This window comes from Loxodonta africana, chromosome 7 (assembly GCF_030014295.1).
Source record: "Loxodonta africana isolate mLoxAfr1 chromosome 7, mLoxAfr1.hap2, whole genome shotgun sequence".
NCBI lineage: Eukaryota > Metazoa > Chordata > Mammalia > Proboscidea > Elephantidae > Loxodonta > Loxodonta africana.
In genome coordinates, this window is record NC_087348.1 from 79,131,893 (window position 1) to 79,155,503 (window position 23,611).

Here is a 23,611-nt window from a genome sequence, read left to right on the forward strand (position 1 = left end):
GGCTTACAGTAAGAAGGGGCGGTACCTAGAGAGAGGTAGTGTTTCTCACTCGGAATTCCGTTGGCGACCCCGCCCCTGCGCTCGGCCGTTGCCAGGAAACAAGCGTCGACGCTTTGGCTGTGGCTGCGTCCATCCAATGAGCAGGTACGCCATTGCCCAGTCGTGCGTCGCTGGGCGGTTACGTGGGTGCGCGGGGGCGCGGGCTGCGTGTGGCGCGGGGCGGGGCGCGGCTGGGACGCCTGAGGAACGATGGCCGCGGCCTGAGCTCACCTAGCAGGGGCGCGGCGACCGGGCCTGGCCAGGGTCGAGGTTCTGTAAGTGAACGGTAAGCATGGGCCGGGAGGCCCGGAGAGGCACGTGAGAACATGAGGGGCCAGGAAATGACAGTACCTGGCTTGGCGACTGTACTGGTTGTGAGGGGACCGGGTGTAGGTCTGGCAGGTCGTGAGGGGCCAGGTGTGAGTGTCTAACTAGGGGAGCAAGGTGAAAGCCTAGGGGTAAGTGGACAGGTAAGGGATTGGGTTGTGTGAAGGGTTGGGGTGCTTTCTCAGGGGCCAAGTTGAAAGGACTTGTGCACACCGTTTAGCAAGGGACTGGGACTCCTGAGGGCGGGGACGAGGGACAACCTTGGTACCAGAGTGAGGGGGTAATGCCTGTGCGAGGAGGAGGAGGAGGAGAGCAAAGGGCGAAGGCAGGAGCATGTGGGATGGTGAAGGAGTTGAGGGCAGGGGTGGGAGGAAGGAATGAAGATTGTGAGACTTAGATGAGGGTGAGAGATTGGTTCTGAGGCCTCTTTTGATGGACTGTTCTGCCCAGTGAGAACAATAATTTTAGACTAAGTAGGAGAGCTTGGGTGGAAATGTTGTGCACTTGAGTGCCCTGTACCCATAAAAAAAATAGGGTCTACATATTCTGGAGTGCAAAAATTGGAGGTGTCACAGGCAATAGTAATAAAAATAATTTTGGGAGCTGTTTCAACAGAGGAATTACTGGAACTTTAGTACCTAAGTTCCTCTTTTGGACTGCAGACTTGAAGGTGATCTTTCTCATAAAGGTTTTTTTTTTTTTTGGCTATGACTATGTTTGTCTTCTTTCCACCTGCTTCTAGGCAGCCTTACTCCACTGCTACTCCTCACCTGTGCTGAGCTTTGGGGCTTTGATAATTGTTATCTGTATCGGACTGACCACTTTCAAGTTTTAACTCTACTTTCATGGAGGTCACATGGCTTGTCACAGCACTATATTTAGACTCACAAAGAAGATTATGAAATAATGGTGACAGTTGTTGTTAATGTGCTGTTGAGTTTGTTCCGATTCATGGTGACCCTGTGTACAACAAAATGAAACACTGTCTGGTCCCGTGCCATCCTTCCAGTCATTGCTATGTTTGAGCCCATTTTTACAGCCACTGTGTCAATCCATCTCATTGAGGGTTTTCCTCTTTTACACCGACCCTTTACTTTACCAAGCATTTTATCCTTCTCCAGGGACCAGTCTCTCCTGATAACATGTCCAAGAGATGTGAAAGTCTTGTTATCTCGCTTCTAAGGAGCATTCTGGCCATACTTCTTCCAAGTCAGGTTTGTTTGTTTTTCTGGCAGTCGATGGTATATTCAATATTCTTCGCCATACCATGATTCAAAGACGTCAGTTCTTCTGTCTTCCTTATTCATTGTCTAGCTTTCACATGCATATGAGGTGATTGAAAATACCATGGCCTGGGTCAGGCATACCTTAGTCTTTAAGTGCTTTTTTACACTTTAAAAAGGCCTTTTGAGCCCTGGTGGCACAGTGGTTAAGACCTAGAATGAGCTACAGCCGCTAACCAAAAGGCTGGCAGTTTGAATCCACCAGCCCATCCCTTGAAACTCTATTGGGCAGTTCTACTCCATCCTACAGGTCACTATGAGTCAGAATTGACTTGACAGCAAATGATTTTTTGCAGCAAATTTGCCCAACGCAATTTGTTGTTTGGTATCTTTTAATTTCTCATTCAAAAGTTTTACACATACTGTTTTGTGACATTGGTTGCAATTCCTGCAGTGTGATAGCATGCTCCCCCTTTCCACCTCAGGTTCCCTGTGTCCATTCATCCAATTCCTGCCCCTTCCTGCCTTCTCATCTTGCTTTTGGACAGGAGTTGCCCATTTGGTCTTATATATTTGATTAAACTAAGAAACATGTTCTTCACATGTTATTTTTTGTTTTATAGGCCTGTTTGGGATTTTTATAGTCTTTGTCTGAAAAATGGGCTTCGGGAATGGTTTCAGTTCTGGGTTAGCGGTGTCCAGGGCCCATAGTCTTGGGGGTTCCTCCAGTCTCTGTCAGACCAGTAAATCTGGTCTTTTTTCGTGAATTTGAATCCTGTTCTACATTTTTCTCCTGTTCTATCTGGGACGCTGCCTTGTTATACCTGTTAGAGTGGTCATTGGTGAGTCATTTGATTTTTTTCACTGCTGCTTCCATGGGCATTGAGTTATCGTGATGTTGCTTATTGGTTCAGTTGTGAGGATTTTTGTTTTCTTTATGTTGAGGTATAATCCATACTGAAGGCTGTAGTCTTTGATCTTCATCAGTAAGATGGTGACAGTAGATGGTGGATTTTTAAAATATGGTCTTATTTGCCAAAATAGGAAGTGACAACTCTATTTTATAATTATTAGTTTTTTAAAAATTATTTTTGTTAGTTCATGAAATCCAGAAATCTGAGATCACAATTTAGAGTGATGGGGTGTTGCTGTTGTATTAGACTGAGGGAAAATGGGTTTATGCAATAATTCTGTATGACTTCTGATGTCTGAACAGCATTCATACTTTACATAGCAACCTCAAATTTTACTGTTGCTACACAGATACCTTGTGAGCTAGGCAAGGACAGGAATTCTTATTTTAAGAGGAGGAATCAAATTCAGAAGACAGAGGTCACATGGTGGTAAATGGCAAAGCTGGACTCAAAATTTGAGGGTGAGAACGACTTGGGGAAAGAAAAGTTGTAACACCGAATGAAGGTGATGTGGAGCAAAAGGTATCTGATCTATAAGAACAGTTGTGATAATATAAAGGACAATACATTGACAGAAAGCATTTTTTGTATGATTTACAATTGTTCTTTGTCCAAAGAGATTACAGGGACTTTGAGAGTGACATAGGGATGAGGGTTGTATTTAATATTGTGTTGATGACATAGAAACAGATAGGTATAATACCCACGTAATATGGATTACACAGTGATAGTGACTCGACGGTACTGGGGGCGGGGAGTGATAGGATGAGTCAAGTCACATGTTGGAGAGTTCTTAGGGACTGTCTGAATTCCAGTATTTGAGAAAGCACTGGGTTTATTCAGCTTTTTGTTTGTTATACTGAGATCTTTGTTGAAATAATGCATTAAATATAATGAATTTTGCTTAGGGCATATAGCTGAGTGGTAGGTCTGTTGTTGTTGTTAGTTGGCTGTTGAGTTAATTCTGACTCATGGCAACCCCATGTGTGCAGAGTAGAACTGCTCTATAGGGTTTTTCCAGCTGCGACATTTCAGAAGCAGATTGTCAAGCCTGTCTTCTGAGGCACTTCTGGGTGGATTAGAACTGCCAACTTTTCCGTTAGTAGTCGAGCACTTAACTGTTTGTTCTACCCAGGGACTCCAAGTGGTAGGACTGGGAGGATGATAATAGATGAGGATGATGTAGAGACAGGAACACGTTTGAGGTGCTGTGGGGAAACAATGTGTGTCACCATTTTTCAACATCTGGTGTGCCAGGTACACTGCTAAGTGCTGGGAGAACAAATTCATTCATTTATATATTAATTCTACAAATACTTCTTGAGTATAGATATAGTCTGACACTTACCTTCTATGGGATAACGAGCAATAAGACTTGATTCTCTGAGGTCTCAAGGAATTCTCAGTTTAGTTGGGAGAGATAGACACATGAAAAGATAATTTCAAATTAGAGAAACAATGTGAAATATAAAAATATATCGTAATGAGGTGATAACCTCTCTGTGTTTGGTCTTAGTCTCTCCCTGTGTTCCGTGTGTTCTCTGTGTGTGTGTGTGTATGTATGTTGAGATATCAGTATCCCCACAGGTATCTACAAATTTCCATGTCCAAAACAGAACTCACTGTCTTTACCCTGAAAGCCTGCTTCTATACCCATGTGCCCTGTCTTAGTCCAGACACTTCAGTGTATTTTCCATTCCTTTCCCTCCTTCATCCCCTGCATGCAGCTAATCACTAAAATCTTAATACATTTTTCTTGATTATTTCTCTTCTTCTTTTCATCTCCACTGCTACAATTTTCACAGTTAAAGCTTTAGTTTAGCTCCTCATCATCTCTTATTCGTATCCCCCCGTCCGCAGCAGTCTCCTGCCTTCAAGTTTACGCTTTTCTAGTCCATCCCTAGAATGATCTTTCTAAAAATACAAATCTGATCATGGAATTTCTCTGCTTGAAAACTTTTGGCTCTTCGTGTCTTGTAGGATAACATCCAAATTCCTTAATATGGCAGTGTTTGGCCTGGACTTACCTCCAGTCTTATCTGCTGCCACTCCCTACTCTGTGTTCTGGTTTGAATAAATTGTTCATAGTTCCCTAACAAACATGTTACTTTTTTGAGCCTTGGGATCTTTGCAATAGCTGCTTCCTCTACTAGGAATGCCTTTTCTTCTCTGCCTAGTGAACTTTCCTTATCTTTTAGAAACCAGTTCAGTTTCACCTCCTCTTTAACATCTTCTTTGTCACCCTCGTACAACAAGGGTAGAAATGACCAGGTGTGGTGGGGCATTCTCTGTTATAAAGGAGTCACTGTGTGATAGAGGTTCACTTTGTGAGTTACGAGGGCTCTGCTGGAGCCAGGTGAGGATATCCCTGCAAGAAGCAGAGGTGGTATAGGAGGAGAGGAGGGGAATAGGAGGGAAGCAGTGGGGACCATACACTGATATCCCATTTGACTTATACATGCAGGCCTGAGGGAGAGAAGAGAGGGAGAGTGTGTGTGAGATGAGCCCTAGATTGGTGGGCATCTGTGAGGTCGGATTTTTCTTCCCTTCTTCCTTTCTTATTTCTATGAGGTTTTAGTCAGGACTTTCTACCTTCATTATTAAGGATAACAGCTCCTCCGTGCCTCTTATGTCAGTAAGCAGTCATTTTGCCTAGGAAGAGCCACTGTAGGGAGAGAGAAGCCTTAGAACTCTACTGACCTGTTTTTGGGAGGTCATTTTGGTCTCTCCCCCTCTGCTGTAGGTATTGCAGGTATAGCCCTGCCCCCAGCTCCCTCCCTTTCTTTGCCCCTCCCAGGGCAAAGGTTCCTAAGTGAGGCTGAACCACTTCCTGCCGTGTGCCTGCTGTTCTCAGGTAGGTTGATGCCCTTGCTGACTGTGTCTGTGAGGCTGTATTTTGGGCTATATGGTCAGTGTCTGGCCTTGGGTCATTTGTGGGTCTGAGAGATCAGCTCCTTTTCTCCCTTTTTTTTCCCTGTGGCTGAGTCTGAGGGTAAGTCTGGGAAGAATAGGTCTGCTTTTTTTTTGTCTTTTGATATGAGAAGAAAGTAAGAATGTGGTGATTCCAGTCTCTTCTTTGTCTTAGTCCAAATTTTGCAGGGTTTATAGGGGGTCAGAGAGTCTAAACAGGTGACAGGAACTGTAAGTTATGACCTTCCGTTTTGTTTTTGGAGTGTGTCAGCAGGGTCCAGGGGTCAAGTGTTGGTTTTTGGGTTCTGAGCTGGTTCCAGTGTGGCACTTCCCTTCGAGGTCTTTGAAAGGCATGAGGGTGAGGACAGTTTCTAGAGGCAAGTCCTTCTTGAGTCTGTGAGGTTTTCTCTTTGTTTGTCAAATAGGCGAGCAATAGTGGGCACCCCAGGTATATTGTGAGGTAGGCTCAGTTTGTTAACTTCTGAAATTCAGTTCCAGAAGCTGGAGATAGTTTAGTTTGGGACATGTTAAGGCCTTACTTTGCTAAGATTGGATACCTTGCCAAAAATATATCTCTAGTCTCGATTTCAGTCTTGAGTTCAAGCATGCTATTTCTTTTTGTGGACATCATGGATATCCTGTAGGTGGCTCAAAACTTAGTGTGTTCAAAACTGTACTCCTCCTCTTTTCTAAAACACGGTTCCCATTGTTATGTTAAGATAATGACCCTAGTCTCTGTTAATAGCATTATCTTTTACTGATTCTCCTATACTTTATATTAGGGTTTTTTCTCACCCTCCATATTTAATTGCCAGGTTTTTTTGCTTCTACCTTATGGTTAAGAACATGGATTCTGGAGGCAAATTGTCTGCATTTGCATCCCAGCCCTGGTAATTTCTAGCTGGGTAACTTTGGGCAAGTTACCTAACTTCTCTTGGGTTTGATTTTCTTGTGTGTAAGAAAGGGATAATAGTAAATATAGGGTTTTTTTGAGTTTGAATGAGCTAGTACACCTAGTGCTTAGAACAGAACCTGCTACATAGTAACTGCTGAACATATGTTAGCTATTATAATTATTATTATTAATTCAGCATTCAGTTCCATAAACATTTTTGAATGTTTGGCCCTCTGTCGGAACTAGGATTTCAGAGAAGAATGAATGATGTGATTCCTATTGTCAAAGAGCTTGCTATTCATTGGCAGAGACATTACAAGTATACATAATTTCGGTATTAGATGAGATATGCTAACATAGAGGTGAATCTCAGATTTATCTTTTCTAATCCTGCTACTCCCACTTTAGTTCATGCCATCCTTTTTTTCTCATATGGACTATTAAAGCAGCTTTTTAAAAATTTTCCACTGCTATCTGTCTCTGTTGCACCTTAAATTGCTGTCTGACATGTTTTTAAAGACAAATCTGATCTTGTCATTTCCTCGTTTAAAAACCTCCTTTGTCTCCAGGATATCAAGAGATAAAACTCAAGCTCTTTACCATGGTATTCAGTGATGTTTATAACCTTTACCCCTATTTGCCTTTCAACTCATTATTGTGCCTCTTTTCTCTAGATAGTCTACGAGTAAGCCACACTGAACTTGGAACTGTTCTTCAAACTTGTCATGCTCTTTCACAGTGCTGTATTTTTGTACATACTGTTTTTAATATGAAGGAGGCCTTTCCTGCTGCTCTTTTAATAAAGGGACTATATTTATACATCAGAGCAGATTAATGGTGCGATATGTGGTCAGTGTGTCGTTTTTAAAGATCTACGTCAGTGTTATGATTGAATTGTGTCCCTGCAAGATATGTGTTGTAAATCCTAACCTCTATGCCTGCTTATAATCCTATTTGGGAATCAGTTATCTTTGTTATGTTAATGAGACAGAATTATTGTAGGGTGTGTTTCCAGTCAGTCTCTTTTGGGATATAAAAGAAATTAAACAAGTAAGCTGGCAGAACAGAGATGCCAAGCCACGTGAAGATTGCCCAGGAGCAAGTAGCCCAGAGACAAGGACCTTCTTCAAAAGCCGACAGAGAAAGCCTTCCCCTAGAGCTGGCACCTTGAATTCACACTTCTAGCCTCCTAAACTGTGAGAAAATAAATTTCTGTGTTCAAGCCATCCACTTGTGGTGTTTCTGTTACAGCAGTACTAGATAACTAAGAATTTGGTACTGAGAAGTGGGAGTGGTGCCCTAACGGATACCTAAAATGTGGAAGTGGTTTTGGAGTTGGGTAATGGGTAGAGGCTGGAGGAACTTTAAGGTACCTAATAGTAAAAGCCTAGATTGCCTTGAAGAGACTGTTGGTAGAATTATGGACATTAAAGGTGATTCTGATGAGGGCTCTGAAGGAAGTAAGGACAGCTATAGAGAAAGTCTCTTATCATCTGAGAGAACACGTATGGTGCCAGGAACAGAGTGTTGCCCGAAATGGGGACATTAAATATGTTTCTGGTGAGGCTTTAAAAGGAAATGGTGAACATGTGATTGGACACTGGAAGAAGGGTAGTGCTTTTTATGCAGTGGCAAAGAACTTGTCTGAATTATGTTGAAATATATGGTGGAAGGTAGAACTTGTAAGTGATCAACTTAGATATCTGGCTGATGAGATTTCTAAGCAAGATTTTAAAGGGGCTGTGTGATTTCTTGAAGCTTGATGATAAAATGCAAGAAGAAAGAGATGGACTTAAAAATGAACTGTGAAAAATGAAAACAACTTAAAGATTTGGAAAATTCTGTTGTACAAACTAAGGACATGAGTTCTGGACTGTTCGCCAAGGACATGGCTACATAACCTTTTATTAAAGAAATTAAGCCTGTGACTGATGATCTAACCAGCTACCATAGGAGAAAACCCCTCAGGTTAGACTGAAGGGGACAGAGAAAGAGTGAAAGGAAAGGACACTGTCTGCCTTTGGAATTCTACAGGCAGGAAGCAGACCAAAAGAGCTACATCTGTTGTCCTCCAGGAAAAGAAAAGGACCATCCCTGGAGCAGCTCGGAGGTCAGAACTGTTGAAAGGAGCACAGGAAGCAGGGCCTTCTTGGTTCCACAGGGTGGGGCCACAGTCTCCTGGATTGCAAAGGGTGGGGCCACAGCCTCCTAGGTTTCAAAGAGTCAGATCTTCACCAGCTTGGTGTGCTAGGGAGATGGGGCCATTGCCCAAAGCTTAGGGGGCAGGGCTTCTGTGCCCAAGGGACAGAGGAACAGTGCCTGCAGGGGCCAAGGGGGTGGGGTCGCCACTCAGATGGACTAGAAGAATGGGGCTGCCCAAAGTGGAGGGAGCAGAGTTGCCATACAGGTGGACCTGGAAGGGGGAGCTGAAGCCCAGGGCTGAGGGGCCTCCATCCAGAATCCAGAGGCCTTGGCCAATACCCAGAGTCTGGAGGCTGGGGCCATTGCCCAGATGGTCTCAAGAAACCAGAGCATTATTTTCAATCCCTGAGAGCTAATATAAATTGTTCTGCTGGGTTTTGGATTTGCTTGGTGCCTGTCTTCCCTTCTTTTCCTCCAATTTGTCCGATTTGTAGTGGAAATATCTACCTTGTGCCTATTCCACCATGTATTTTGGAAACAGATAAACTGTAATCTAGATTTCACAGCTTCACAGAAAGAGAGGAATTTTGCCCCAGGATAGAATATGCCTTAAGTCTCATCTATATTTGATTTAAATGATTGAGAAGATTAGATTTTAGACTTGGAATTGTTTTTTAAGACTTTTGGATGATGTACTAGGGTGAATGTGTTTTGCATATGTCAAGGACATGAGTTTTAGGGGGCCAAAGCGTGGGATGTCATGAATTTAATTGTGTCAGATATCCTTCCTTTTTGGAACCCTCTTATAGTCCCCCAGGCAGAATTTGTTGCTTTCCTTCCTGCCCTATGACACTTTTGTACATGTCTCTATTTATAGTATTTATTGGAGTTTGTGTTTATACCCCTCCAACTGTTTTTATTCATCTCTGTATTGTCAGTGCTTACTTCACACGGTGACCAGTATATGTCACTGTGGATGTAACATTTTGTTTATCAATGAATGTGCCCTACCTGCTCTTTGGGACTGGCTCTTCTTATAAGACTATCGCCTGTCCTACCGGAGGTTTCCTTAAGCAAAGTTGTGAACTGGCAATAGTGAGGGAGAGAGTATCTAGGTGAAAGAAAGTGGTGGCTAATATAGCCGCAGGGCAAAATGTGGGGCTGATGCCAGGTCTCCGGGTTCCATCAGCCCTAGTTGAGTATAAAGAGGAAGGACAACTGAATCACACCTTTCCTGTGAAGTTTTTATGTGAGAAAGAGACAATACCGATGAGGAAGTGGTGGGTGTAATGGAGAAGGAACTGTGGGCCATAGGAAAAAAAAAACCTATTGCCGTCGACTTGATTCTGACTCATAGCGACCTTGTAGGACAGAGTAGAACAGCCCCATAGGGTTTCCAAGGAGGGGTTGGTAGATTTGAACTGCTGACCTTTTAGTTAGCAGCCAAATGCTTAACCACTGTGCCACCACAGCTCCATATGGGCCATAGCCAGGGCGAATAGCTATTTTGGTACTTCACCCCTTTCCGACCAGCCATCTCGAGTATTCTCTTGTGAGGGTGTCATATCATGTCTTAGGAGTAAGTGTTGTGTATCTGACAGAAGTGGGAGATGTGTGTATATGTGGGAGTGTGTCCATGCCTTTTTTGCTAAAATGAAGATAGTTCTGTTCTTCTGAGTGACTCTGGATTTCTGCCTTTCAGGAGTATTCAGGTTAAAATCCTTTGATGATCTGTGGTATATACGGTGTACCACCTACTTTTTCTAGCTTTCAGGTTCTTCGGTAGTATGTTTTTACCACAGAAAGTATTTGCTTCCCTCCAATGGGGACTTGAGTAACAGCAAAGGCAAAAGCAATGTTAGTTAAAGCAAAATAGCTGGGGTACGAGGCTTGCAAGTAAGGTAGTGCAACCAGGAAGTGTAATTGAGTAAAAATTTTGTCTCTTTTGGCTTTTGAACCCCTAGATAAGCCTTGTAAACGCATTTATGGTTCCCTGTCAGGGACATTTGACACAGTTAAATCCATTACATTCCACCCTTTGGCCCCCCAAAATCCATGTCCTTGCCATATGCAAAACACATTGACTCGAAGGACATTATCCAAAAGTCTTAAAAACTACTCCAAGTCCAAAATGTCATCTTCTGGATCATCTAAATCAAATATGGATGAGATGTTAGGCATATTCCATATCCCTTGGTGGGTTTTGTTTTTTTTGTGTGTGTCATGTTTGGAAAACCAGAGGTTCCCCATGTAACCTTCCCCATGTAATGGAAGGTGGCATGAAAAACATCAGCAGCCTAGGTTTGGTGGCACAGACGAGCAACCACTAACTGTGGGTTCAAAAACCTTAAAAGTTCTGTGGTAACCATGTAGTACCAGATAATATTTCTCAAAATCCATATTGTTGTTGTTGTTGTTAGGTGCCATCAGGTTGATTCCGACTCATAGTAACCCTGTGTACAACAGAATAAAACACTGCCCGGTCCTGCACAATCCTCACAGTTGTTGTTACGTTTCAGCCCATTGTTGGAGCCACTGTGTCAGTTCATCTTTCGCCAGTACCTACAGTGCAGCTTGGACCTCTTCCTTCAGTACCATTAGTTCTTGATCATATGCTGCCTCCTGAAATGGCTGAATGTTGACCGATTCAATTCAGCTACTATGTCTCTGTGTATTCCTTGCATCTTCTTTTGATGCTTCCTGTGTCATTTAATATTTTCCCTGTAGAATCCTTCAGTGTTGCAACCCGAGGCTTGAATTTTTTCTTCAGTTCTTTCAGCTTCAAAAATGCAGAGTTTGCGTTTCCCTTTTGGTTTTCTGTCTACAGGTTTTTGCACATGTCGTTATAATACTTTACTTTGTTTTATTGAGGGATCCTTTGACTCTTCTGTTCAGCTTTGACGTCATCATTTCTTCATTCTGCTTATGTACCCTACGTCCAAGAGCAAGTTTCCGAGCCTCTTCTGACATCCATTTTGGTCTTTTCTTTCTTTCCTGTCTCTTTAATGACCTCTTGCTTTCATCATGGATGATGTCCTTGATGTCATTCCACAACTCGTCTGGCCTTTGGTCATTAGTGTTCAGTGTGTCATGTCTGTTTTTGAGATGGTCTCTAAAATTCAGGTGGGATATACTCAAGGTCATACTTTGGTTTTTGTGGACTTGTTCTAATTTTCTTGTACTTCAGCGTGAACTTGCATATGAACAATTTATGGTCTGTTTCACAGTCAGCCCCTGGCCTTATTCTGTCTTAGGATATTGACCTTTTCCATCATCTCTTTCCACAGACGTAGTCAGCTTGATTCCTTTGTATTTCATCAGGCTAGATCCATGAGTATGTACTATCTAGTATCCACTGTTTATGTTGGTGAAGAAAAGGTATTTGCAATGAAGAAGTCGTTGGTCTTGCAAAATTCTGTCACGAGGCCTCCGGCTTCCTTTCTATCACCAAGGCCATATTTTCCAATTACCAGTTCCTTTTCTTTGTTTCCACCTTTCACATTCCAGTCACCAGTAATTATCAATGCATCTTGATTGTATGGTTGATCAGTTTCAGACTGAAGAAGTTGGTAAAAATCTTAAATTTATTCCATCTTTGGCCTTAGTGGTTGGTGCATAAATTTTAATAATAGTCATATTGACTGGTCTTCCTGGTAGGCGTATGGATATTATCCTATTACTGACAACATTGTACTTCAGCATAGATCTTGAAATGTTTTTTTTGATGATGTACACAACGCCATTCCTCTTCAATTTGTCATTCCTGGCATAGTAGATGAGTTGCTTGTCTGATTCAAAATGGCCATTACCAGTCCATTTCAGCTCACTAACACCTGGGATATCAATGTTTATGCATTCCATTTCATTTTTGATGATTTTCAGTTTTCCTAGATTCATATTTTGTACAGTCCACTTTCTGGTTATCAATAGATGTTTACAGCTGTTTCTTCTTATTTTGAGTTGTGCCGCATTAGCAGATGAAGGTCCCGAAAGCTTGAGTCCATCCTCCTCTACTTTGAGGAGGCAGGTCTTCCCCAGTTGTATTTTGAGTGCCTTCCAACCTAAGGGGGTCATCTTCTGGCACTGTATCGGACAGTGTTCTGCTGCTATTCATAAGGTTTTCATTGGCTAATTTTTTTCAGAAGTAGACCCCCAGATCCTTCCTCCTAGTCTATCTTTGTCTGGAAACTCAGCTGAAAGCTGTACACCATGGGTGACCCTGCTGGTATTTGAATACCGGTGGCATAGCTTCTGGCATCAGAGCAACATGCAAGCCTCAGTATGACAAACTGACAAACGTGTGTGGGAAATCCATATTACCAACCATATTAAATCCATATTACTGACTGTAGGGTCGCTATGAGTCGGAATCGACTTGATGCAATGGGTTATTACCAAGTATAAATTTAAACACACTCCTTGACTCATCATGCTTCTATTAATGCAAATGTATATAAAAAAAAAATTCAAAGCTGAAAATAATTGTACCCTGAAAGGGTATTAAGGATCTATTTGTCCACCTCCTGGAGGCTATTGGATGTGTTCCTAGGGAGGGAACAGTGGTAGGCAGAAAAAAATTTCTTCCTCAGCAGTCCCAGAGGACTAAAGTCAGGTCAGGACTGGGTTTCCTGGTTGGTTGGTTGTTTATTTGTTCATTCATTTATTCACTTAAGCATTCATACATTCAACACATATTATTGAGCCCCTAGGCCTTGCTTTTTTTTGTGTGTGTGTTAGGCACTGCTTCAGGCACTGGAGATACAGCAGTTAATAGACAAATCCTGACCTCAGAGAGGTTACTTATATTCTAGTGGGAAAGAGAGACAAAGAAATAAACAATTTTCAGATAGCAAAAACTGCTAAGAAGGTAAATTAGGAGGCTGAAGAGTAAAGGTGAGTAGAGATGTTCTACTTGGAATTGTTAAGTAAAGCTTTTCTGGGAAGATGACATCTGAAAAGAACTGAATGATGTGAGCAATGTGAAGATCAGGAGAAGAGCATTCCAGGCAGAGGGAACAGAGTATTTAAGAAGAGTTGTATGATTCAAATATGAGTGACAAGGAAGATGGCAGGAGAACATAGTCAAAGATTAGATTATATAGAGTTCTATAGGCCAAGGTAAGAAATATAGATTATTACTAGTGTAATAGGAAATTATGGAAGGGTATTCAGCAGGGGAGAGATGCAGTTTTGGTTTTAAAAATGTCACTCGTTGCTGTGTAGAGAATAGACTCTAAGGGGGACAAAAATGGAAGCATGGAGACCAGACTGGGAGCTGTTGCAATAGCGATATATTTTGAGGGTGGAGATGATGGGGTTTGCTGATGACCTGGCTATTAGGGGTGAGGAAAAGAGGAAATGAGAATGATGCCCAGGTTTTTGGCCTGAGCAAGTAGGTGATTGTTAGTATCATTTATTGAGATGAAGAAAGCAGGGGAGGTTTGGTGGTAGAAACTATGGGTTCTGTTTTAGACATGTTAAATTTACTTGAGGTGCTGACTAGCTATACGAGTGGGCTGTGTGTGTGTATGTGCATGTACATTTTCAGTGTAGTGGCTCTCAGTCTTCCTTCTGGGGAGTGGAGAAAGGCTAAATTCCGTTTATCCTTTCTATTCTCTTTCTTTGAATTAGATTTGTATTCTGGACTGGGCAGCGACCTCTGGTGTCTGTACTCCAGCCTGGTGCATCCTTGGCTCCATGGCCAGCTACTGGCTCTTACAGACCGGATGAAGCGGACTGGAGACACAAGTGGAGAAAGCCTCCAGTTGGCACATCCCCTGAGTGTGGCCTTCTGGCCGCTGGCTCTGCCCAGCCTGCCTCATGGAGAGGATGAATTGGCTGAGCAGACTGGCCTCCCGGGGCCCTGGGCACCGTGTACCTCCGGGGGCCAGTCTGCAGACCCCTGTCATGGCTGACCCTGAAACCTGCCTCATGGTCTTTAAGAATCACTGGTCCCAGGTAGGAGACTATATGCCAGAGAGCCTGGTTCACTGGCTGCCTGCATCCTTCTAACCTTCTGCATTCTCTCACCATTCCATTTAGTGACCTTAGATCTTAGATTCCTTCCATCTTCTGTCCTGTTTCCCCAGGTGGTGCGAATTCTGGAGCGGCGAGGCCCTAGGGCAGCTCCTGGGGGTACAGATGATCTCAGTGCTGTGTGCAACCACACTTATCAGATGCTGACACTGTTGGCAGAGGATCGTGCAGTCCCTTCAGCACCCACAGCCCCTGGGCCCCTGCTGGAGTTTGCTCTGCGTGAGGATCTGCTGACCCGTGTATTGGCATGGCAGCTGCAATGGGATGAGCTTGGAGATGGGGTTGAGGAACGGCGGGCTGAACAGCTGAAACTATTTGAGATGCTAGTGAGCGAAGCTCGCCAGCCATTATTGCGGCATGGTCCAGTTCGAGAAGCTCTGCTGGTCCTACTGGATGCCTGCGGCCGCCCTGTGCCCAGTAGCCCAGCACTGGATGAAGGCCTGGTGCTACTCCTCAGCCAGCTCTGTGTGTGTGTGGCCCGGGAGCCTTCATTGCTTGAGTTCTTCCTGCAGCCACCTCCTGAGCCTGGAGCTGCCCCTCGTCTTCTTCTCTTCTCTTGCCTTGTCCCCTTTGTCCATCGAGAGGGCACTCTGGGTCAGCAGGCCCGTGATGCCCTACTCCTGCTCATGGCTCTGTCAGCTGGGAGCCCCACTGTGGGCCGCTACATCGCAGATCACTCTTACTTCTGCCCGGTCAGCATCCCCTGGGATCGGGGTGGGTGGGTAGGGTATGGCATGTAGACACTGGATAGTGCCTTCCTACCTTGGAGCTGTGGAGGGGCTACATACTAGGGCCTGCTTCTCCGGGAAGTAGCCTGCTAGGTTTGACGGAGTTGAGGTGGGGATGAAACCTAGGCTTAGGTGGATGGAGCAGGTGCTAAGGCTGTTTGTGGTCCAGTGTTCCCAGGTGATATCCTTGCCCACTGGGTAACTGAATACCTGTTCTGGTAATAGCTCTTCTCCCTACTTGTAGCTGAACTCTGGATTAAGAGTTCCCCTGTTCCCCCTTTTTATATTGTTTGAGCCTTTGGTAACCTGTCCTTGGGGATGGCCCCTAGGTGCTGGCCACAGGACTGAGTGCCCTGTATTCCTCACTGCCCCGAAAGATTGAGGTTCCAGGAGATGATTGGCATTGCCTGCGACGAGAGGACTGGCTGGGAGTGCCAGCTCTTGCGCTGTTCATGAGCTCCCTAGAGTTCTGCAATGCAGTTATTCAGGTAGGACTGGGGTTCCCTGCAGGTCTGCCCCTGGGTCATCCTGGGAAGATGGGATGAGAGAGGGTGCATTCCCTGGAGTTCTGCTATTCTGCCATATTGGCCCTGTGTTGTACCATTTTATTCCTTTCCAGACAGTGGCCCCCCACACAGTCCTCTTTCCTCTGTCTCGCACCCCTACAGGTGGCTCACCCCCTGGTGCAGAAGCAGCTGGTAGATTATATCCATAATGGGTTCCTGGTGCCTGTCATGGGCCCTGCCCTGCACAAGGTGAGAGTCATGGGTGGCAAGGCGGATTAGGGGCTAGGCTAAGGGGTGGTAACCTCAGTGCCAGGACCAATGTGGGATGCAGTGGGCTAGGTCTTCCTCATTTTTTCCCTCTCTGCTCCTGGTTCCTCCTTAGACTAACTCAGAAAATATGACCCTTTGCTCAGTGTATTGCAGGGAAACCCTAAATTTCCAAACTTTCCCTTCCTTCCTCCAGACCTCGGTGGAGGAGATGATCGCCAGTACCGCCTATCTGGAACTTTTCCTACGGAGTATCTCAGAGCCTGCCTTGCTCCGTACCTTCCTGCGATTCCTGCTGTTACACCGGCATGACACCCACACCATCCTTGACACCCTTGTTGCCCGTATTGGCAGCAACTCCCGGGTATGGCCCCTACCTCTGTCCTGGCTTACTTGGGTGAGCCATCTTCTCTCTCTGATCTTTGTTTTGGGAGGGTGTTCTTGCCCTTCTTTGGCCTGTGTCTCCAGCAGTCAGTTCAAAATCAGTGGTGTTAAACCTTTAACCATTTGGGTACAGATTCTAATCCACTTCCCTGCTTTTGTAATATATAGATCTAGAACACAGTGATCTTTTCTGGATGACTTTGGCTGCTCATTGTGACGATAGGTTTCTCCATTGTGCTTTTCTCATAATGTAGCATTGGCCTGAGGTTCTCTTCAGCTGTTTATGGCTCTGTGGCCTGCTATGGGTGACTTAAGCCACTTCTTTTTTAAGTTTTGTGTCTGCTTTGATGGAAACCCTGGTGGCATAGTGGTTAAGTGCTACAGCTGCTAACCAAAGGGTCGGCAGTTCAAATCCTTCAGGCGCTCCTTGGAAACTCCATGGGGCAGTTCTACTCTGTCCTATAGGGTTGCTATGAGTCGGAATTGAGTCGATGGCACTGCATCTGGGCCTGCTTCGATAAATAATCCAGCGGCTACTGGCATACTTAGCTTTTGTCTCCTTTGGATTTACTGCACTTCAGGTGCAATGACTTGGGACGCTTATCCACCCACCAACTTACCTACATTCCTTGCTTCTGAACATTTTTATTGAGTGGTCACTATGGGCCATACTGTTTGCTGGTGTTGGGGATACAGTGATGAGCAAGGTAGATGTAGTTGCTGAATTCATTAAAAAAAAAATTTTTTTTTTTTTTTAGATGTAGTTGCTGAATTCATAGAGCTTACTTTTTAGTGGAGGAAGACAAACAAACACATTAATAAAGTAATTGAAAATTATTTTAAGCATAGGGTGCTTAGGAAACAATAGGGAAGGTGGTCAAGGAAGAGCTCTCTGAGGAAGTGACGTCGAGCTGAGACCTAAAGGTCATGAAGGAGTTAGCTGTGGAAGACCAGTTTAGGCAAAGGGAACAACATGCAAAGGACATCAAATGCAGAAGAATTTAATATATTTGAGGAAATGCAAGGCCGGTGTGGCTGGAGATGTAGTAAGAACAGAGGAGAAGGGAATTAGATGAGAATAGAGGTAGCTAAGATCCAGATCATGCATGGCCTTGTAGACCGTGGTAAAAAGTTTGGATTTTAACCAATATAAATATATATAAAATAGGAATAAATAGTTTACAAGTAATAAAGACCTGGAGGCTTTCCAGGAAAATAAAGCATGAGTTTTAGCCATAGGCTTTATGGTATCTCTTTTGGCTTTGGGACTATTTTTGTTTTCTTCCTGTATTTCAAATAGTTTGAGTCCCTGTGTCCTTGTGTTTAAAATAGGAGAGTTTCTTAGATCACTAAGGGTTCTGGAAAACTTCTAGGTAATTGAGGTACTTTGGAATGTGGTCCCATGTAGGTGAGGTTCCTAGATAGCTATGTTTTATGTAGGTGAGGTTTCTTAATAAGTGTGGGCATGTGTGAGATATTACAGATTGACTCTGATTAGACTAGTGTTTCTGAACCAAGTGTACAAAGTGGAGCTTTGATGACGACAACTACAACAATAACAAGCTTACTATAACAGTAACAGGTATTAAATTCTGCCCTAGATTTCTTGAATTATAATCTCTGGGAGTAGGCCCAGAGCATGTATATTATTTGAATGTTCCAAAAAGTAATTACGACACATGCCTTAAGAATTACTGGTATAGGCCCATAGGTTTATATTACTGCTGTAAGCCAATGTCCTACAAAGATGCCAGAAAAGTTTTATTTCTCATTTTGTTGAAGTTAGGCCATGGACTGATGTGTTTGACCTCATAGAATGTCCTGTTCATGTTTAGGGGTAGTTGCTTTCCTTCTTGAGGTTGATTTTTTCTTGTGCTGAGCTCTGTCTTCATTTTGTTTTAAGCTATCCTAACTGCTCTTCTATGATTCTTCTTCAGTTGTCCTTAGTCCTTAGAACTCATTTCTGTTAGCCTCTCATTTTCCCCTGGTCTCAGGAGCCTTTTACATTCTTGGGATGTTTCTCCTTGGTTCCTGGTTCTTGGAGGAGCCAGATTTCTTCTGATTCAGGAAGTCCGTGTTAAACATGTGATACTTTGCTTTCTGCTATCTAACCCTTTCAAGCTTAATTCTGTTGGCGTGGCAGACTGTAGCTTAGGTAGCCTGTCTTTTGTGGTTCGAAGTGAATCATACTGACTAGCTGGTCTATGTGCCTATCTGTATTAGTTCCCTATCGCTGTCAAAAAATGACCACAAACCTAGCGGCTTACAACAACACAGATTTTTTGTCTTACATTTCTGTATGTCCTAAGTCTGACATGAATCTCACCAGCTAAAGTCAAGGTGTTGGCAGGGCCACGTGCCTCCCTGGAGGTTCTTGGAGAGGATCCATTTCCTTGCTCATTTGGGTTGTTGGCAGAATTCAGTTCCTGTGGTTGTAGGACTGAGATCTCTGTTCTCTTACTGGTTGTCAGTTGAGAGCCATTCCTAGCTTCTGGAGACCAGCCACATTCCTTGACTTGTGGCCTCCTTCTTCTGTCTTCAAAGCCAGCACAGTGGGTTGAGTCCCTCTCATGCTTCAAATCTCTCTTCTGAAAAAGGCTGTCTGATTTTAAGGGTTTTATGTGATATGATTGCACCCTCTCCAATAATCCAGGATAATCCTCCCATCTCAAATTCCATAACTTTAATCACATCTGTAAAGTCCCTTTTGCCTTGTACGTATTCACGGTTCTGGAGATTAGGATGTAGACACCTTTGGAGGACGTTATTCTGTCTACCACACTGTCTTTCTGTGAGTCTTGAGGTTTTTCATTGCTAGTTAAAGTGGTCTTTTTGGATAAGCCTTCTGAACATCCATGCTGTTCAAAATGCAGACTGCTATCTCATCTCTTTTTCACTATGTGGTTAGCTTTTAACTCTTCTAGTCATTTAGCGAATGATGAGTGCCTAGACCAGCCAGATAGTGCTCCAGGCTAAGATCCAATAGTTATCTTGAGGGAACTTAAGGTGTCTGACATACTTGCCACAAAGGAAGTACAGAGAAAGTGCTGTGGGGATTCAGAGGAGCAAGAGAGAGCTTATATGTGTTTGTTCTCCTTACCTAGCCAAAGATGAATAACCCTTTCTTCCTTTTCTAAAACAAAAGACTTCCTCTACTTCTAGATCCGCCTACTTCTTCCTTATCCTGTCAGCTGCCTTTGAGCTTATCTTTATTCTACCTTCTGAGAGATACTGGGGTGAAAGAACTCAGACTCCTTGTTCACAGCCCCACCCATTCCTAGCTGGGATTCTTCCAGTTTCCCTCTGGTTTCTTGCTGGTAGGCATTTAGTTACTGTGCATCTACAGTCCCTGCTGACAGGCCCATCATTTAGTTTCCATGTTGCTGTAGTCTCCTGTTTATCTCCTTCTTAGAGTGTCTTTTTATGGGTATTCGTTCCATTTAAGTATTGTTGGAGTCTCTGTTGATGTATATTGCCAGATGATTTGCTAACATGTGTGTGATCTGTTGAAATACACTGAGTCTGTTACATGGTTCCTTCCTATCTGTGAATAGGAAGTCTTGACCACAAAGATCATGTGATCATTTATTTAGTTAGTGTTTGAATGACTATTATGTGCCTGGCCCTGTGCACATTTGTTCTTCCAAGAGTGGCTGGGTGGGGCTGGGGCAGGGGGCTTCCCATTTGGTGAACAAACTTAGAGTGTAGAGAGCTCTTATGGTGACTCCCTCCCTCCTCCCCCACCCACCAGCTCTGCATGGTTTCTCTGAGTCTCTTCAGGACCCTACTGAACCTCAGCTGTGAGGATGTCCTACTGCAGCTGGTTCTCAGGTACCTGTGGGGGCAGGACTGGGGCTGGCTGACCCTGAACTCTCAGGGCCCTCGGGGCCTTGTGAATTGCTGGGGCTGTGGGCTGTATTGGGGCTGCTCATGTGTTTCCTCTTGGAGCCTGACTTAGCCGTATAGTTCCATTGACCTGATGTTTTCCCAGGCCCTGTCTTCCTTCCTGATCCACCTGTGTCCTCTTTCTTTTGTCTTTCCCAGGTATCTTGTCCCATGTAACCACGTGATGCTGAGCCAGAAGCCAGCTGTGCGTGATGTGGACTTATATGGGCGAGCAGCTGACAAGTTTCTCTCCCTAATCCCACGCTGTTGTCGGCACCGTGCCCCTAGCCCACCCCGTCCAGAGCATGCCTCGTGGGCACGAGGTGGGCCTTGCAGAGAGGCAGGGAGAAGGGAGGACACCACGGGTATGGCCTGGGTTCTGAAGAAGCCTAGCAAGAAGGTGGGGTTAGGGTGAGGGGAGGGAGGTGGCCGTAAGTGGCGTCCCGTCTTTGAGGAGGTTGATGAGGGGTCTTGCTGAGAGGATCCTTAACCCCACCAAAGAAATTCAGGGTGGGACTTCTGAGCAGAGCTGTTCCTGTTTGTGATTCCAATATGTACTCTTCCTGTTTCCCTTATTTCTTTGGTGTTGGTGGTTGTGAGCGGGCTGAGGAAAAGGTTAACCTGGAAGGTAGAGAGTCAGCAGTCTGAATAAGTCCCATGTTTCTGCCCCCTTTCTCAGTCTCTCTAAATGTCTGTCTTTCCTGGACCTTTGTCTCTGATCTTTCTTGAATTTTTTTTCCCTTTGCAGGCCCTGGAAGCCCGAGTGTTGATTCCTCTTCTGTTGTGACGGTGCCCCGGCCCTCTACACCATCTCGTCTGGCCTTCTTCTTGCGGCAGCAGAGCCTGGGTGGCTCTGAACCCCCAGCCCCAGCTCCTCGCTCCCCAGGGCTTGCCGCATCCCCAGCCTCCAGCCCTAGCCGACGGCCCAGCCCTGCAGAGGAGCCTGGTGAGCTGGAAGACAATTACCTGGAGTATCTGCGTGAGGCACGTCGTGGCGTAGACCGCTGTGTCCGAGCCTGCCGTACCTGGTCTGCTCCCTATGATGGCGAGAGGCCCCCTCCTGAGCCCAGTCCTATTGGCTCCCGGACTAAGAAACGCAGCCTACTGCCTGAGGAGGACAGGGACAATGTGGGGGAAGGGGAGGAGGAAGAGCTGGGGAGTGGGGGACTGGCTGGGGGTGCAGGGGGGGACCCTGGCCACCTGCCCCCTCCCCAGCTCAATGGGGTGCCAGGACCATGGCCAGATGGGGCCAAGAAGGTTCGCCGGGTGCCAGAGGAGGGAGCTGGGGAACTGCTGGAGGGTACCTCCGAGGGCATGGCAGGACTAGAGGGCTTTGGGCAGGAGCTCCAGGAGCTGGAGGTGGCATTGAGCAATGGAGGGGCTGGCACAGAGCCCCCCCTAGAGCCTCCACTACCTCTTGAGGAGGAGGAGGCCTACGAGAACTTCAGCTGCCCCCCTGAGCCCCCTGGCCCCTTCCTCAGCAGCCCTTTGCGGACTCTCAACCAGCTGCCAAGCCAGCCCTTTACTGGTAAGCTACTTAACCTAGGTCTCCTTTTTTATGTAATCTCTGCATGTTCTCGACATGTTTGTGCTGATTCCTGAGACTTCTTGGCCTATGTCATTTATGTATCCTTGCCTAGCCCCTCATCCATTCTGCTTGGGTTCCTTCAAGATACGTATCATGTCATCTGTCTGTCTGTATGTCTTCCATGCTTGTGCTGATTTGTGTATTGCATGTTCCTCCTCTTCCTCCAGTCTGGCTGTTTCCTGGGATTTGCGATCAGGATATTCTGTGTTTGGTGTCTCTTGGCGAATCACAGCAATAACCCTTATGAAAGGCATCTCTGCTATCTTGTGTGAGAGGCACCTGCATTCCTCTGTTTCATGTTGGGAGTCATATTGTTCCTATCAGTATGTCTCCCTGGGCATTGTGTCTCCTGTCAGTTCTCCTGTAATCCCAGGGTCTGCTCTTCTGGTGCTCTTCCCCTGCTCTTGCCTGGGCTCCTTCCTCCCTGCTTCTTTAAAGAAAGACCCAATTTCAAGTTTCTCCTGCCTCCCTCTCTCCCCTCCCCCATCCTTGTACCTTGTTGGTTGCTCTGACTGCCCAGTGAGACTTTCTTAGAGATTTATGGTTAGTAATTAGGATTGAAACTGATAACAGCGAAATACCTTTTTCAGGGCAAGTGACAAGGTGTGGCTGTATGTTCCCCAGCTGAATTCCTCTGGGTGCTTTAGGATGCCAGTGGAGCTAGACCTGACCAGAGTGGCTGGACTAACTCCTGTTTGTTTTTGCCTAAAAGTCAGCCCTACCTAGCCTAGCCCTCATCCTGCTCTTATCTTCACTCCTCAGCCTGCACCAGGAAAAAAACAAAACCAAGCGAAAACACCACTGGGAAGGTGTGCTAAGACCACGGGCTTTGGATTAGACATACCTTGATTTAGTAACTCTTCTATGACATTGGTGCCCGTAAATCACTAGGCACAATGCTGGCACACTGAGGACTCAGCAAGTGGTAGCTTCTCAGTAGGATTGTCATCTCTGGATGCCTGGCAGATTTAAGTTGCCCGAGGCAACCACCCGTTTTCCAGTTTGTAGTCAAATTGCCGTACCTTGATCAGTACCTGGGCCTGGAATATGCTGGCTATCCTGCTTGCACAGCATCAGGGTTTCTGCCCCAGAGTCATGCAAACTCCCTCTTCTTACAGACTGTAGAAAATACATCTTTCCATTTATTTACCCTTTGCCTGTTCCTTCCTACTTAGTTACCACTAGAAGGTGGTGTGCAGGTTTTACCACAGTCTGGAAGCATTAATTAAAGCTTCTGCACTTTTTCCTTTTGGTAAGCTTATTTGATAGGTGCCCTGGTGGTGCAGTGGTTAAGCACTTGGCTGCTAACTGAAAAGTTGGCAGTTCGAACCCACCAGCTGCTCCACGGTAGAAAGATGTGGCAATCTGCTTCTGTAAAGATTACAGCCTTCGAAACTCTGGGGCAGTTCTGCTGTCTCCTATAGGATCGCTATGAGTTGAAATCATCTCGATGGCAATGCGTTTTAACCTTATTTGAGCTTTACTAATTGCCTCTTTCAAGAAAGTTCCAGGAAAAGAGAGGAGTAGAAGGACAAAGTTACAAGGTATCTTAGGAACCTGTTAAACTAGAGTTTTTTTAAAGCTAAGTCTAGTTATGTGCATCTGGAGTGAGAGATGTTCTGGGATCTTTTTCAAGACTCATCTCCTTTTGCCCTTCCTTCTTCTGTCTCAATTCATAATACAGTTCTTAGATACATACCATTTCCCTCACCAATTCCTGATCAGAAGAACTGTAGTGGTTCTAGAATCTTAGTGCTGGTGACCTGG

General features: G+C 44.9%; 1 protein-coding gene across 8 annotated transcripts in view; it reads left to right on the plus strand.

Moving 5' to 3' along the window:
* Window positions 1–223: 223 nt before the first annotated feature.
* FHIP1B (FHF complex subunit HOOK interacting protein 1B) overlaps window positions 224–23,611 on the plus strand; it is a 35,381-nt gene continuing 11,993 nt past the window's right edge. For 2 of the 8 annotated variants that reach the window (XM_064288523.1, XM_064288530.1), the window contains exons 1-9: window positions 224–325; window positions 14,082–14,408; window positions 14,540–15,178; window positions 15,544–15,702; window positions 15,883–15,969; window positions 16,184–16,384; window positions 20,123–20,202; window positions 20,416–20,621; window positions 21,005–21,784. In XM_064288523.1, the coding sequence (XP_064144593.1) occupies window positions 14,271–14,408; window positions 14,540–15,178; window positions 15,544–15,702; window positions 15,883–15,969; window positions 16,184–16,384; window positions 20,123–20,202; window positions 20,416–20,621; window positions 21,005–21,784 (2,290 nt within the window). In that variant the 5' untranslated portion in view covers window positions 224–325; window positions 14,082–14,270. The other 6 variants (XM_064288525.1, XM_064288527.1, XM_064288526.1 and 3 more) reach the window with 6 other exon arrangements.